General features: G+C 43.4%; 1 protein-coding gene across 1 annotated transcript in view; it reads left to right on the plus strand.

The window, feature by feature from the left end:
- SPAG17 (sperm associated antigen 17) overlaps positions 1-16,880 on the plus strand; it is a 354,514-nt gene that overhangs the window by 160,738 nt on the left and 176,896 nt on the right. The window contains exons 14-17 of the mRNA XM_090053742.1: positions 1,641-1,871; positions 8,558-8,619; positions 9,335-9,451; positions 9,816-9,970. Coding sequence (XP_089909868.1) covers positions 1,641-1,871; positions 8,558-8,619; positions 9,335-9,451; positions 9,816-9,970 — 565 coding nt within the window. The remainder of the gene's footprint in view (positions 1-1,640; positions 1,872-8,557; positions 8,620-9,334; positions 9,452-9,815; positions 9,971-16,880) is intronic.

Below are 16,880 nucleotides of genomic sequence, written 5' to 3' on the forward strand. Positions count from 1 at the left end.
CTTCTACCCTGTTTGTATGTGCAAGAATGATGTGCAGTGTGAAACAATTAGAAAAGCCACATGAAATGCATTCTAAAGTCTGAATGTTCACACCATGGCTATACAAAATAAAAAACTTCCCTGCCCCCCCAGTTCCTTTCCTACTGTCATTTGGCATAGATCTTGGAACTCTTTTTACTTGATGCCATTTTCTGCAGACACATTATGCTTTGCTTGAAATTAATATACACTAATTATATTGCTTTTAGTTGTCAGCATATACATAATAATTATTGCTAAGATGCAACTTTTTTAAAAGTGCTTCGTATTTGTATATGGTACCAGCCAGTAGATATCAGTTCTGGTGGCATTCAGTGGACTACACCATAGCTGAGAGCTTTCCTTCAAGTTAATGTTTTTGGCCATTTCTCTAATTTTGGATTCAGATAGGAGAGAAGAAATAGATGTGGTAAATTTAGATTGGATACCAGGAAAAACATCTTCCCTGTTAAAGCAGTGAGGCAGTAAAATAGACTGCCTAGGGGAGATGTGAAATCTCCATCACTGGAGGTTTTCAAGAACCTATGTGTGCTGTAAAGGGCAACAGTTGGAAGCTCAGAACTTCCCTACCCTTGCCCCCTACACTCCACATACATACTGCTAGAACTAAAAACAGATAACTGGCTTGGTTCACATTTCAGCTTCTTGTCTTGCACCAAACTGCAGCTCTCCCAGACTTACAAGTCCATTATCCCACATTAAGTACCAGTGAATTATTCAAATGAACTTGACTTAATTGCTATTTAAGTCTAGTATATAAATAGTTGAGCCTCTCCTAATTAGGGCTTCATCAAACCAGTTGCTTGTTTTTAGCTCAGGGGATCTTAAGAAGAGCTCTGAAGCCCAGAACATGTGGATGTTGGAGGGGACAAAGCTCAGCAGCAAGAAAATGAAGCAGAGCTCCACAACTGACTTAGGGTACCTCCAGATGTTAGGGTCACACTCTAACTTATGGCACTTTATACAAAGCACCATGAGTTAGAGCTCACTGCCCCACCCCCCATCCCCAACCCAACAGGGGTTGAGGGGGGTGGGGCAAAATCAATCCTGCCTGTACCAGCCCTGGCCAGCAGGTGGGGGCACTGCAGCAGCCTGAACTACCTCTATTCCCAGCCCTGCACTGCCTGCAGGTGACTGTTAGCAGGGAAGGGAGGGGAAAGAGAGCAGCAGGGAGCTGCCTGCTGGCTTTGCCCTGCCACAGCTGGCGGACAAGGGAGGGCTAGACAGGAGCTCCCTCACTTCATGGGTGATTGGGATAGTTCTGATTTAGAGTTGGACCAGAGGACCTTTGAAGATCCCTTTCAACCCTACTTTTCTACATTTCTTTATCCAGTGTTTTCAATATGTATGAAAAGCTTTTCAAGTAGCACTGTGTAATATATGCCAGTTTTAACGGTGCTAATTCAGTGTGCAATTGCAGTCTTCTAGGATTCAGGAAATTGGATTCCAGAAAGAGACAAGTTAAAGTAAATTATTATCACCATTATATTCCTTGTCAGGCTTAGCAGAGATGCCAAGGACAATACACCTAGTCAGTTTGCTGTTCATCTTTTACTGAACAACAAGGACACTTTCTATGAATGGTTTTAATTTTCTTGCAGAACTCTTGAGTTGGGCTGAAGTAGAAAGAGCCTTCAAAGTGTTTACTTTTGAGAGCCTGAGGCTGACTGAGCTTGATGACTCTGGTCTACTGGAGAGTTCAGGGTTGATGCTTGGCGGTGATTATGAAGTATCTTATATCCCATGGGATAATCCAGCCAGGTTTGCAAAACAGCTGAGACAACTATCCATCATGGAAAATGCTCCTGATGAGAAAATTCCTGAAGGCTCAGGTATGGCACATCTATTAATGTTACTCTGGAAGGCCAAGTACAGACAGTCAGAAAGCCCTAGGCTGAATCAGTTCAATCTTCTCAGGTTAGTCTAAGCTGCATTAATTGAACCAATAAGCAAGTAAACAGACATTCATTTTCAATCCCAGAAGTGCAGCCACATACCTGCAGTGGCCCAGGCCAGAAACCAAAGGGTGCTAGAGCACACTTTCCCACTCATCTGGAGCAGACAGCTCGGGCCAAGACTAGCCCACCCACCCCATGCGGGTGGATTTCCAGTGGAGGTGCAAAGCATCCTAGGATGCTGGGGGACTGTGAGTTAACTTGAATCTAAAGGGGATCTGGGACAGAAGTTCAGTAAAACAGTGTAATCTAAATCAGTTAAGTCTGATACTATATCCATCCAGGTTTATCTTAGACTGGTTTTGGACATTTTGAAAGTGGTTTATGTGCACTGAACTTCTCTTATGTTACAGATTTGAACTGGTTCCAGTCATTTATACCAGTTTGTGTAATTCCTGTTCCTAGCTGAAGATTTTAAACCAGCTATTTTGTACATTTTTTCTTTTACGTGTTGTGGTGGGCCAGTAGGGGCCACTCATGCATTGAGCCACCCATCTCACTATGCCCGACCACCTTCCAGGCTCCAAGTGCCTCCCTGGGGGCACCTCACATCTGGCTGACCCCCTTCCTGGAGCACACCCACTAGCTTGGGGGAACATTGCCACCACCCAGAGATGGGCTGGATTCTGGCTCTGCATACCCTGGGAAACACAGACCTAGTAGCCCTCGAGGGTACTTGATTCACTTCAAGAACTTGGGATGCTTCCTTCAGTCAGAAGCACCAGTAATGGTCTCCCTTAGTCAGCCAAACCAAGGGGACCCCAAGGCATAATCTAGACCCACTCCCAATAAGTCTTCCACACTAGGTACAAAGGAGAACTTTATTGGTTACAAGGGGTAGGGTTGGAATAGGATACAGGGTAGAGCAATCTCAGAAATCCCATAGAGCAAACTGGCATGGCTGGGTAGCCTTTGATCACACATCTGAGTTACTGCAAACTATATATCTAGTTAGCTCTCAGGTAGCTTAGTCACAGGTATCATCCAGAGGCAGGTGGAGATTCCCTTGATCATGAGTTTTGAGAGAGAGAGAGCAAATTTCAAATGTTCCAGCTCTTCTCTCTCCCTGTGTCTTCCTGATGACTGCTGCCCCCTCCTCCTGGGCAGTCCTTAACTTATATAGCCTTTATGACCTCATTTACGTGGTCCAATGGAGGTCAGCACCTGTTGGCTGTCAGCCAACCAATTTGAAATGCATCACTAGTTGCTGGGCAGACTGGCAGTTCCTAGCTCCCCATGAAATGCAAGCCCCTCACCCAGGTATGTGATGCCAGTCACATAGGCAGAGGGAGCAGGTTCCTTCCTCCCTCAGGAATGTATCCAGCTCAGGTTACCTAAAGAGATAGGGTAAGGTGTGTACCCTCTGCAAGGCCCATCTTAACCAAACTGTCACAGAGCAGAGTTTTGGGGGAGAAACAGAGGTAGCCTTCTGCCACACGTTATTTCCTATTGGAGTATTTTATAATCTTTTTAATCAATTGTATCTTTGTATAAACTTTTTATTAATCACTTGTTTCCTGCATACTGTTTTATTTTTGTTTTTGGTGGTCTTTGGGTACCTAAGTAGAAATCCTGAATGAGCTGGGTATTTTGTCTGATATCATTAAACAGTTTATTTAAACTTTATTTAAAAAGCAATGTCTATATAGGAGAGCTTTGCATAACATACATAGTATTGAAAAACTTCTTATATTGTGTCTGATTTAAAATGTATTTTAGAGAAGTAAAACAATGAAAACTTGCTATTTAAATGATAACTTTAAACATAAATCTCCTACAAATCGAATCAGCACCCGAAACTTCACACAGCCCGATCAGGAACCAGGAAGAAAGTGCAGACAGTTAAAAATTAAAATAGCAGGTGCTTGACCTTTACTTGCACATTTTACATCATCTTGATAGTTGCTTCTGTTACTCTCTTTCCCAGCTTTGCTCTTATGTCCTTTAATGTATAGGTTACACCAGCTTAGACACCCTAGCATTCAGATTTATTGGTCAAATTTAGAGGCACTGTGTAAATATGTTAGATGCTGGAAAGGGTCATGAGACTAATGGCATCAGAGGAAGTCTATTTTGGTCAAGGGTATATGTTAGAAGACGATAGTTAGAAACACAATTTATTTATCTTAATTTAAATAATATTTATCTTAAAATAAATTTATCTTAACTTATATTCTCTTAGATGCTTCTTGAATTTGGCCTCAATAACCAAATTCAAGGAGAGTATCCAAGCATGATTTTATAGTTTGTAGCTGTGCAAACCATTCTACTTTGTTTGCAGTCTCAGATGTTAGTATTTCTACAGGAGGCCTGTATGTAGCAGTTCTGTCATTCTAATCTGATTTGGAGCTGAATAGGAAGACTTCAAAGTGTAGAATCACAGATGTAAAAGACCTGTTTGATCCTAAATCAGGAAGTTCGTGCCTGGAGGATTCTTCATCCGATGTACTTCCTTTCTGTCATGTAAATTCTAATATAGAAGATAAGGTGTTATTTTTGTAGTCATGAGGTTTCAGCATTGATGCAGGAAGACCACAGTGAAGAGCAATCAGGATCTTGCTCTTCAGGTAAATGGAACTGACTGATCCATTTTCCCTCTCCTGAAGTCCAGTGCAGCATTATTCCCAACAGTTGATTCTCTAGTGGTTATTTTTCAATCCAATTTAAATATGCAAAGTGTGTATGGTTATATACACATACAGATATACATACACATCCCAGTATATTCTTCCAAGGAAACAGTCTGAGTCCACAGTAAATTTGCCTCAGACTTAACCCATTGAGCTGGGCACTATAGGACTCTGTTTATGGGTCTACATTAGGCAAAGATCAGCCCAAATTTACTCTATATGCATAACTTCAAACTGCATACTTCTAATGGAATTTAAGTCCAAATTTTGATGAAAATTGTAACTCCTTAAGCAATTCTATCCCTGTGAGCTTTGAGTTGGATAAGTATACCAGGCTAACTGTCCAACCCAGAAATTCAGTCAGGCAGACCAACCTGATAGTCATAGAAGAATCTGAAATCAAAGAACCTGAATCAGAATAAAAATATAAATATTTGTGACTAAACTGATATCCAAAGATGAAACACTCCGAGACACAAAAAGGTAGCCAAAAGGGTGTTTTCATCATTTGGAATCTATCTTGAGAACTTAATCAAATTCCAGGAAAAAAATTGTGGCAATTAATATCTCCATTGTACCCATATTGTGGTATGCCTTTGGAATACTCAAGTGGTTTAAGATGAGTCAGGATACCTTAGAAAGAAAAGGAGGTTCTTTTATGAGTTCCTGCATGCACTATTGAAACAACTCCATTGAGAGGCTGTATATGCCTCATAAGATGGGCAGAAGAGGCCTGTTAAGTTTTGAGCAGTTTTGCAAAAGTCAGATGGAAAGCTTGAGTTGCACTGGACAGCTGTTCGGACTGATCAGGGTTTTAAGCCCCTGGGAAGACAAGTATCAGGAAAAGAGAAGCTATTAGGCTTAGGAGTTATTGGAATAATAGGAGCAGAAATTAATACATGGCAGATTTACTTCTGTGCTTTCCCTGAACCAAATTGATTATCAGCACTTTGTTGGTTGCTCGGTTGAGATATGGAAAGCTCTTTGGTGAAAAAGAGGGGCAAGTGTACATCATCCAGGACTAGATAATCTCAACAAGCAAACATAGGAATTTATCCTGAAAAAAAACATGCCAACATGTACAGACTATGTACAGGCTACATTTGTGAAAGAAGCAACATATAATAGCCAGGTTTCAGGTCCTCACTGGTTAAAAGTACCCTAAATAGTGCAGTACTGTGGCTATTGTGGTATATCAGCAATTGATCTATATTATAAAGTTTCCCCTTGGTATATATACAAGCTGTCTCCAGTGCTGAAAGATGATGAAGCCAATACTTATCAGGATTCCACAATCACCAGAGAATGAACCGTGCCACGCAGGTGCTACTCGTGGATACTGAAATGAGATGAAAATGTGCAATACATCATCAGGGAAAACCTGTTCACAGAAATAAGGCAATCTAGCTTCTCAAGAAAGTGAGTGTAGTACTAGTAGTGCTCTATGTGAACTGGGTTACTTTAAAGGCAACTAGGAAGGCTTTACAGTCACTGAAAATGGAGTGAACCATTTTCAGAAGCTGCTTTCCTTTAGAATACTAGTATTACCTGGAAAGTTCTCTCTCTCTAAATAGCAAGCATTCATTGCCTATCCATTGATGGTCTACCATATTTTGTTCATGAATCAACACATGTTGTCAATCTATGGCATATACTTGTAGCAACAGTGGTGTTCTTATTTTATGATCTATTAACAGCTTGTTTATGGCTGGGGTGGTAATTTCATTTAAGTCTTTCATTTCTAGTTGTCATTTGTAATGACCAAAAAGTGATGGTTGTTTAGTGGTCCTTATGAAATGGACATGGCAACCTTAGCCAGTTCATTAGTGAACTAGAAAGTGAACACAAAACACTCCCTTAGAGGTGAGGCTCTTCATGTTGAGGGCTGAGTATATTGGCAGGGTGTCATGGAAAACCTTCCGTTCTTCCTGTGTTCTGCCTGTTCTGTAGACAGAGGATGGCATTTTTCCTTTGCTTTCAATCTGACACCCTTCACCACCATTTGAATCTCTAAAAAATATTTTAAAGGTTTAACTTATTCCATAACCATAATAAGATAAGAATTTGGGTTATAAAGCATGTGTTGAAATAGGGCTAATCATATTTCAGGCATGTAAATTAAACAAAGTAAATGAAGGTATCACTGTACTTATTCAAATACAACACGTAACTTTTTCTGAAAATTGGCTGCTGGAAAGAGGGGGTCTTAAACAAGGAAATATGGGACCAGAGGGTTTGATCCTGTGGGAGGGAATCAAACTGCCTGGCTCCTCTTCCTGAGCCACGTGGGCACCCAGTGGTACCTGTAGAGTCAGCTAAGGGCTCACCCAGCTCAAAAACAGGTCAGACAGTTCAGCTTCGGTGCAACTGGGCACTCAACTGACTCAGTCAGCAAGTGCTGCTAGCTGAACTGACATCCCTAGCCCTTTTTCTCTTCGTATGCTGAGTTGGATGTAAAGTCAGCAGCACCTGCCAAATGACTCAGCTGAGTGCCCAGTTCTGATGGGATGAAACTGTCCAACCCCTGTTCTCAAGCAAGGTGGGTTCTCCACTGACTCTGCAATTCCTGCTGGCTAGGATCAGGCCCTCAGATGACCTGGCAGGGTCAGCTTCCAGCACCTGTCTGTAGCAGGGGACTAAGGTGCCTGCTACTTAAAGAGCAGGAATGGCCACCAGGCGCCGGTTGCCAGGGCAACCAGGAGGAGCTAGGGGCCCACTCCTGTTGAGTCAGCTGACCAGAAGGGGCAGGGCTGACTTCTATAAAGCACAGTCTGGAGGCCAAGAGAGGGGTTCTCGGTTGGCAGCAAAAGAGAAGGAGTGCTGCCTGACTAAGCAAAGGGGAAAGGACTGAATGCGAGCAGTCAGTTATGCTAATGAAGGATGGAGCACCTGCAAAGGGCAACTCAAAGGAGGTTAGCCCAGCGGTTTAGCTTTGTATTATAGCCCAGGGGCTTGTGTTATTGTTTTGTTGTTGTTGTAAGACCAGAGGACCGAGTGAAGCTATAAGGGGATGGAGGAGGCCTCATAGGGGAACCACGTCAGTGGGCAGTGTGAGAAGCCCCGAGAGAGAGGGCAATGCAAGAAGCCCCGAGAGAGAGAGGGCAGTGCGAGAAGGCATCTAATAAGACCGAAGAACGTCTGATACATACACGAGGCTTGGGGCGTGGTACAGGGGTGGTTGGAGGCACGCAGAGCCCATAAGGCTGGGGTACACCTGAACCCCATTCCAGAATATGAGCCCAGTATAGGACAGGAGAACCATGTCCAGGAAGACTAAAGGTAGCCTCCCTATAATTCACATAAGACCAAAGATGTGGTGGGCGAGATTGTGAAGTGCAGATAGGCAGCTTGGCACGGTATAGAGGGTAAGTAAAGGGGAACACGGCGACCCTGAGTTCCCGTCCTGTCACACTGTCCATGTCCTGCAGAGTTAACAAAGCAGACATGAGTTTTTGTCTCCCTGCCCTACTGCAGCTGCTTGTTTTCCCTACAAGAATACTGTGCTTGACAGTATGTTCAAGGAAAAATCCTTTTTTGTCTTCATTCCACCTTTCAAAAACAAGTGTGTGGCTTATTCAGGGTGGATGGGGAGGTATACAAGAAAATACAATAACTCTGTCTTGGTACATCTCTTTGTACAAAGTATAATATCAGTATTTTCTTCCTTTCTGTAGAATCAATTAATGATCACCACTTGTGACACGATTGTGGAACTGATAGATCAGTTGGAGGCCCTACTTTCTTCAGCATGGTCAAAAAGTTTTTAGCATCATCAAAGCAGAGCCCAATACATAATGAGAAAGCAAAGTTAAAAGAGATACACAAAACATTATGGTGGGTGGGCAAGAGTCTGGCCACAACACATGAGTAATATTGCAGAATTAAGTAGGCCACAAAATAACAAAGCATATTTCTTTTGTGTTCAATTTTCAGTGCATTTAGAAAAGAATGGCAAAGGTGGAGGAGATGATCTGGTTGATCCTCTTTTAAAGGAAGTAAGTGATTGGTTTCCACACTTCAGAAATTATAATTGTAGTGAATGGAATACATTATGCTCTATAATGTGACATGAAGGATGATGCTCTACAAAGCAAATCGCTACTGTTGGGGATTCCTTGGCAAATCTCTGAGGGTTGATTCTGTTGTGTTTTGTGATTAGCAGTATGAAGCCCAACAGCTTTTATATAGTGTAAAATCAGTGTCGGGTAATTCTATAATAATCCGGACTACCTAAGGCTGGGGAGGGGGTAAAAGAAACCTTCCCATGGCAAGCCTCATTGACTCTGTGTGTTTAATTTTAGCATGGAAGCTTGAAAGAAACTGTCAAACTGTGTCCCACTAACATACTATGTGGCTTGACATCCTCACAAACACCTGTCTGCCATATAGCCCATGATAAGTGAAACCATGTTAAAGTGACTTCACAGGACCTGCCTATAAGTCTGTAATTGCTTACAGGACTCAGAAGCATATAACTTAACAATAAAAATATTTAGATTTAGTTGTCCGTAAAAAAAGTCAAAAGCAAAACTTTTTGGCAATTTTTGTTCTTACTAAAACATTGTCATACGGGTTTATTTGTGTGCAAGTTTATGCAATTAATTGTGATACTGCACAGGATGCTGTCATTTAAGCCAACAAGATTACACTCAGTATAAAACAAATGAATGCAGAATTTTTTATTTCATTGTTGTTTTGGTGCACTTTGAGGTGAATCCAGAAAAGAAAGGCCTAAGGATAGAATTAGTGGATATACAAAAGATTCAGCAGCGGTGTTTGACAGATTGGACTTTTGCCGAACATCTTCAACCACATGTTCTTCTCCAGGTATTTATGAGCTGTTTTTTTACAGGAATAATGGCTCGGGGATAAGTAGTGTATTTCCCAGCTAGTCCAAGATCAGATTTAGACCAGTTAAAAGGTGACCAAAGTTATTCAGTAACTTCAATAGTTTTTCAGGCTTTGGATACACGTTACTTTTGTAACACTATGTATGACCTTATAGTGTTACAAAAAATGAGTTTCCATATGTTCAGGCTGTTTGTGGTACTTATTATAAAGAAAGTGGGACTTACTATAAAGAAGATTATAAAAAAAGTAGATGTCACAAAAATGGTGTATCCACTGCAAAAAACTTATAGGGGTTGGATATGCTACTTCTATGTCTATCCTAAGCATTCATTTTTTTCAGGTCCTTCACAAAGCAACACAGCAGTATAGGTGCATTGATTCCTATCACCACACCCAAGATAACTCTCTGCTTATAGTCCTTCACAATCCCCAAAATAAACATCATCAGTGCTGGGAATCCTGGAATATTGCACTGCACTCAGACGTTGGATTCAGGTAATATGTGGTTTTTTTAAGATGTTATCTTTAAACAGGCACTTCAGATTAAAGCTTAGTAATGGCAAAGGAACTTGATGTAGCAAGTATTTATGAAACATGGTGGCATAAAAAAATAGTGAGTTAACTCTAACATGGGACCATAAACTGGACAGGAAAAAATTATGAGGTAGGTCATGGAAAGGAAATAATGTACTGTATCTAAAACATTGCATTGAGTGACAGAAAAACATAGTAAATTTGTCTAACTACAAATCACAACTTCTAAGAATAAAAATATGCTACTAGGACTATATTACTTCTCTTCACATCAGGAAAATGATATCAAGGACACTTTGTTGCAGAAGACCAAAGAGGCAACTAACACTAACAAAAATATCATTATTGATAACTTTGACTTCCAATATACAAACTGGTCAAATGTTGCAATAGGAAAAGGTTTAAGGACAAGTTCCATTTAATACCTTAAATAAGGATAAGCAACTTATGGCCTGACAACTGGATCAACCTTTGGACCCACTGGAACCAACCCACAGGCCTGGGGTGCTTCAGCAGCATTCCAGCAGCAGATGGCTTTGGCAGAGCTGCACCACAGCCAGGTGGTAGGGGACTATGGTGGTGGGGGCCTTTGCCTGTGCTGCACTGTAGCCAAGATTTTTCTTTGCCACAGCCAGGCAGCAGGAATCTTTGCCCATGCCATTCCATATCCAGGCCATGGGGAAAAGCAAAGACCAGGTCTTAATGCAAGCCCACCTTGGACTGAGCTGGATCATTCTGTCGTGCTGTTGCCCTGTGGGGGCAGGCCAACCCTCAGGATCTCAATATTGTGCTGTTAGACAGGAGGACATGGTATACAATTGCACATGCACACACTCAAAAATCAATTAGGTGGAGACAAACACACTAGGTGCATATACACATTCTAGGTGCATGCACCCCCACCAGGCATGCACATGCACACTACCAATCCAGGTACATACACATCCAAAATTACCAGCCTAGGCAAATGCATGCCTATCACCAATTCAAGTACCTACACACACTATACAGACCAAAAGAAATTAGACAAGAATCAATACCTGCACACCCAATACACAGATCACTAATTCATATATCATGCATACAGTAACATACATGTATATCAGTTCACATACATACTGGTCACCTACATCTACACACTAGTGAGTTCCTAATTTATGGTGTGTACATATGTATGTGCTTGGAGGGAGGTTAAGGGAGAGAGAAAGTGTAGGGGGTGAAAGTTGCCAGGACCGGGATTAGAACCAATAGACTTAGAGAGAGCTGGGTTTAGGAGCTGAGGCTTGGGGTTACTTCAGGTTACTGCTGGTTGAGACTGAGATGAAAGTTGCCAGTGCCAGGATTAGAACTGACAGATTGGAGAGGAAGTTGGGATAACTTAAGGTTAATTGGTGTTAATTGAAAGCAGAAAGTTGGCAGAGCAAAGGAGTGATGCTGGGGAGGAGCCCGGAGGCTGGACTCAGAGCAAGGAGACTATACAGGAGCTGAGAGGTATGTAGGGAGAGGAAAACTGGGAGTAGGGCTGAGAGATTGCAGAAAGCCACAGGGCTGAGAGGATGCAAAAGTGGCAGGAGTGGGGTTAACTGCTTGCAGAAAGTGACAGGGCTGAGAGATTGCAGAAAGGGTCAAAGAGGAGCTGAGAGGTGGCAGAAAAGGGAGACAGAATTGAGAGATCAGGAAAATGCAGGGTGGTGGGAACCGGAGCCGAGAGAAACAGAGACTGGAATTTAAGATAGGAAAAAGACTGGAGCTTAGTAAAAAACAATCCAACTCGGAGTTACAAATGACAGTGGTTTTATTGAACAGGGGAGATGGTGACACAATATTTCATTGGTTCCTTTGCGCGCGCACACACACACACACAGAGACAATGGCAGCAGGGGTTAAAGAGACTTAGTGCAAGGACTGAAGTCTGGGAGGAGAGAGAGAGAGAGTCCAAATTGGAGGAGGAAATATGCAGGTGATTTCTGCCTATCCCAGGCTGAAAGTGGGTCCTCAGTGGCCAGTCGGGGTCTCCTTCAGCTCAAAGTTGTCCAGAGGGGGTCACTGGCAGGGCCTCTGGGTGGATAGGCAGTGTGATGTGGAGCTGGTCTGGTCCAGATGGAAATGGCATTCCCAAGGAGTCAGTCTTCACTACCCCTTTTATGGAGCAGACTACCTCTAATCTTCTATGGGGAGGGCCTGTCCAGGCAATGCCAGTCCTGTTCCAGAGGGTTCCAGATATTCTTACTGAGCATGTGAAGACTGGCACAGTGGTGGGTTGCCTCATCTTTTGTTTCTTAAATGCTGAGGGTGGCACAACGAAATATTGTGTCCAGGTATTGGCGTTGCTGGTTCAGTCATTTAGAAGGAGCTATTTTTAAACCTACTGCCATTGTCTCTCAAGCACCCTCATTCATCCCCATTCATTCAGGAACCAAGTTGCATAGGAGGGGTAGTGAGTCATGGGTTACACAATCAGGCATGGGGATAAGATGGAGACTTGACATGGCAAAGTGGAAACTTGACATGACTTACGCTAACTTAAGCCTAAATCAGTAATCACACAATATAAAAGCAATACAAACATAATAATTATCACTTGTAAAACAGTGGGTATTGGTATCAAAATAGCAGGGCACCTATTTTCAAAGAGGGGAGAGAAAAATAAAACTTACTATCTAAAATAAAATGTTAAAGCTTATCCTATATCTTAGCTTACTTATAATTATCTATAGGGAATAGAGAGGGAAAAGAAAAGTCAGAAATAGTTGGGGGAGGGGAGGGAATGAATATCTATATCTATAGATATATAAAAGAGAAAGAAAGAGAGAGAAAAAAACTGGGGAATTATTTTACACTGTCACAATAAAAGGTTGCCAACTTCTGCCTTAAACAATTGCTTTTTGATCACCAAGTTGTTTGAGTCTTTGTCCCAGTGGGAATTCTACTGATGATAACATTTTGAAAATCTCCAGGACAGGAGGTTTTGCCAGTAATATCCATTTGGTCTTCCTATTCACTGTAGCCATGAGCCATAGAGTAGGAGTGGGCAATTATTTCAGCTGGAGGGCTATGTAATGAGTTTTGGGGACCTTTCAAGAGCGACATCCATCCCTGTCTCTAGTTTGTCTCTCAGTCTCCTCTCCTCTCCTGTCCTCTCCTGGCTCTGGCTCTGGCACACCCTGCAAAAAAGCACCACCAACACTGTTGGCAGCTCCTGTGAGTGGTCACCATTCGCCGCCACCCCTTTCCGCCAACACCACTGGTGGCATCTATGGGCAGTCAGCGATCGCTGCTGGCTGCTGCTGATGCTGCCAATGCCATCTGTGGGTGGTTGCTGACCCCTGGTCGGCACTCTCCACCCACCACCCACCACCAACAGTGCCAGAAGCATCTGTGGGAGCTCCCCGCCTACAGCCACTGGAGGCACACGTCATTCATGGCTCTGGCTCTGTCAATGACTCTGGCTCTCTGTCCCTCCATCTTCCTCTGTCTTAAGATCAAGCACTTGAGGACCTCAGTCTACTATCCCCAGACCAACACACTAGCTGAACGTTTCAGTGGGACTCTGAAAAATATGCTTCACCACTGCCAGGAAGGCCCTAAGACATAGGACCTTTTAGTGCCTCCATTGCTCTTTACAATTAGGAAGGCTCCCCAGGTCTCTTTGGGCTATGCTCCTTTCGATGTGATATATGAGCATTCTCCTTGTAGTTTGCTAGATCTGGTACAGGAAGGATGGGAGACTGACAAAGAGGTCAGGATGGAAACCACTTGCTATATGAGCTCATTATCTGTCTATTCCAAGGGCAGTCTGTTCAGGACAACAGACATGTCACCCTCAACCAAAGCAGCCATATGTTTTATGAACTGTTCCTTTTCCAACTTCCATTGGCACGCATGGTTTTCAAAGTTTCTTAGGCACACTTCTGGATCACCCCATCTTTGTAGTGAGAGAACACTGAGGTTTTCAGTCTGGGGGATGCAGCTGGTGTCAGCTGAGGTGAATCAGTCTGGCTTCCGGTTTCATGCTGCCTTTGAAGTAGTTCAAGTGCATGTTCGTGCTTGAGCCTTGCCTCTTCAGCCCCTGCCATGCGCTGGGCCTCCCTCTCTTCATGCTGCTACTGGGCATCTCTAGCCTCATGCTTGCACTGTGCTTCCCTCATTGACAGTTCCATCTTAAGCAACTCTAGCTCAAGCTTATGCACCTGCACTGGGCTTCTAGAGCTTCCAGCACCAGCCTTTATCTCTGGAGGTCCAACCCATGGGTTGGAGAAGGGGGTCATTCCTCAGGCATTTCTAGCTCAGGGGGCTCCCCTCCCAGTGGCTTATTGGGAAGAGTGGTTCCATCATCTCCACTCCCACTCAGAACCAGGGTGTGCACTTCCCTGGTTTGCTCATAGTCCAGCAGGACTTCAATCAGGTCCTGTCTTTTTTGCCCTCTTTTTCTTTGGATGCCTATCTTCTTCAGCTTCTCCACCAATTGGTCCATGGTCAGGTGGTCATACTTGTCAGTGATCCTAGCTATCTATACTGTCCAGTTGACCCGATGCCAAATTAGAGATTGTTTGCTCAAGGGTTTTCAGTGACTCTATAACCTTCCCCAAATTATGCCTTCAAGGTAGCAGGTTGCCTGATCCCACCACTACCACCATGTGTGGTGGGCCAGTAGGGCATGCTCCTGTGTTGAGCCACCCACCTCACTGTGCCCGGCCAACTTCCAGGCTCCAAGTGCCCCCCTGGGGGTGCCTCACGTCTGGCCAACCCACTTCCTGGAGCACACCCACAAGCCTGGGGGTAATGCGACCACCGCCCACAGTCTGGACTGATCCTGGACCTGCGTCCTCTGGGAAACACAGGGCTAGTAGTCCATGAGGGTACTTGACCTGCTGCAAGAACTTGGGGTGCTTCCTTCAATATGAAGTGCAAATAGTGGTCTCCCTTAGTCAGTCAAACCAAGGGGACCCCAAGGCATAATCTAGACCCTCTCCCAATAAGTCTCCTATACTAGGTACAAAGGAGAACTTGGTTACAAGAGTAGGATTGGAATAGGTTGTAGGAAAGAGCAATATCAGAGAAATACCTTAGAGCAAACAGTGGCATGGTAGCCTTTGATCACGCATCTGAGTTACTGCAAGTTATCTATCTAGTTAGATCTTAAATAGCTTACTCAAAAGCATCATCCAGAGGCAGGTGGAGATTTCCTCTGGAGGCAAGCAGTTCATTGACCATGAATTTTAAGAGAGAGAGAGATTTTCAGATGGTTCAGCTTCTCTGACTTTTCATCATGGTTGCTGCTCCTCCTTACTTATATAGCACTTGTGACCTCATTTACCTGATCCAGTGAAGGCCCACAACTGTTGGCTGCCAGCCAACCAATTTAAAATGCATCACTGGTTGCCAGGTATACTGGCAGGGTCTCTAGCCCCCTCCCAGTCATATTGGCATTTCTTAGAACAATAGGGAGTTTGAGCCTCCCACCCAGGTATGTGAGGCCAGTCATGTCGGCAGAGGGATCAGGTTTCCCTCTCCCTCTGAAATGTATTCAGGTTAGGTTACAACTTAGTTTTACATGAAGCTGATGGGGGAAGAGGTGTCTGTCCTCTGCAGTGACCATGGTAACCAAATTGTCAGATAGCAGAGTTTGGGGAAAGACATAGATGTTATTCTGCCACAGTGTCCCTGAGGGGGAGGCTGCAGATCACCAAGCAGGTAGCCACAGGTAACTTACAACAGGTGAAGAGTAGACAAAAGGAGCAGTATGATAAGAACACCAGGGAGCAGGAGTTTTAAGTTGGCCAGAAAGTCCTGGTCCTCCTTCCCAGCTCCACTAGTACATTTTTTACCTGTTGGCAAGGCCCATTTGAAATTGTGAGGTGGGCTGGCCCAGTTGGCTATGAGGTATTCCAACCTGATCATAGAAAGGAGAAACAAGTTTACCATGTAAACTTGTTGAAATTATGGCAGGAGCTGGAAGGCCTTTTAGCAACCCCATTGCACAAAAAGGAGGCATTCAGACAGGAAGTAGGAGAAGTCATAACATGTACAGAGCCAGAAGGTAGGGTACCTTTAGGGAAAAATCTCATGGGTAGGCAACATGAACAGTTGAGATCAGTAGTCCAGGAGTCTGTGTATGTCTTTAGTGAAGTGCTGAGGCGAGCAAAAGGGTGCTGTGCATAAGATCATTATGCCAGAGGGGAAAAAAGTCTGAGAAAAGTGGAGAACAATACCCTATTATTAATACCAGCCTATCAAAGAGGAGATGAATAAAATGTTAGGGCATTTACATACATACATGCATGCAATCTGTTCCAATACACCAGAAATCCAGCACATTGAAGCAGACTCAATTAAGCAAAACAGAGCACACAAATTGATGGCAGCGGTGCTCTTTGACTCTAAAATACCATCGGTGTGTTTTAGTTCAAAAGCACACTGCCATGATTTTCTCAGTGCTGACATGTATTTCGCCATTTATACAAATGTATCCAACGCAGCTCTGGGTGCTTTTAAAAGCTCCCAATAATGCATTACATGTATGTGTACAAGTGCCCATAGTGCATGGGGTCATCCCAGAGTCATGAAGTCCTTGGAGGACCCCAATTGTAACCATTCTGAAAGCTTAATGGGACTCTGTGCCTGTGCATAAATTTTTGGAAATTAAATACAATTACATGATTTGATGCTTTCTCTATGACTCGGGTAGGTGAGCTTTTAGAGTAAATTAAGCAAGCCAAGTTTATCTCAATGCTCAACCTTGCAAAAGAATATTGGCAGATCCCATTAAGACTAGAGGACCAGGCCAAAACCACTGTTGGTAGTCCTTGGGGGCTGTATGAATTTCTGCCTCAACAGAGCTACTGTGACCTTCCAACAGCTTATAGATTAG

The sequence above is a fragment of the Crocodylus siamensis genome, chromosome 1, assembly GCF_052110815.1.
Source record: "Crocodylus siamensis isolate JL-2025a chromosome 1, ASM5211081v1, whole genome shotgun sequence".
NCBI lineage: Eukaryota > Metazoa > Chordata > Crocodylia > Crocodylidae > Crocodylus > Crocodylus siamensis.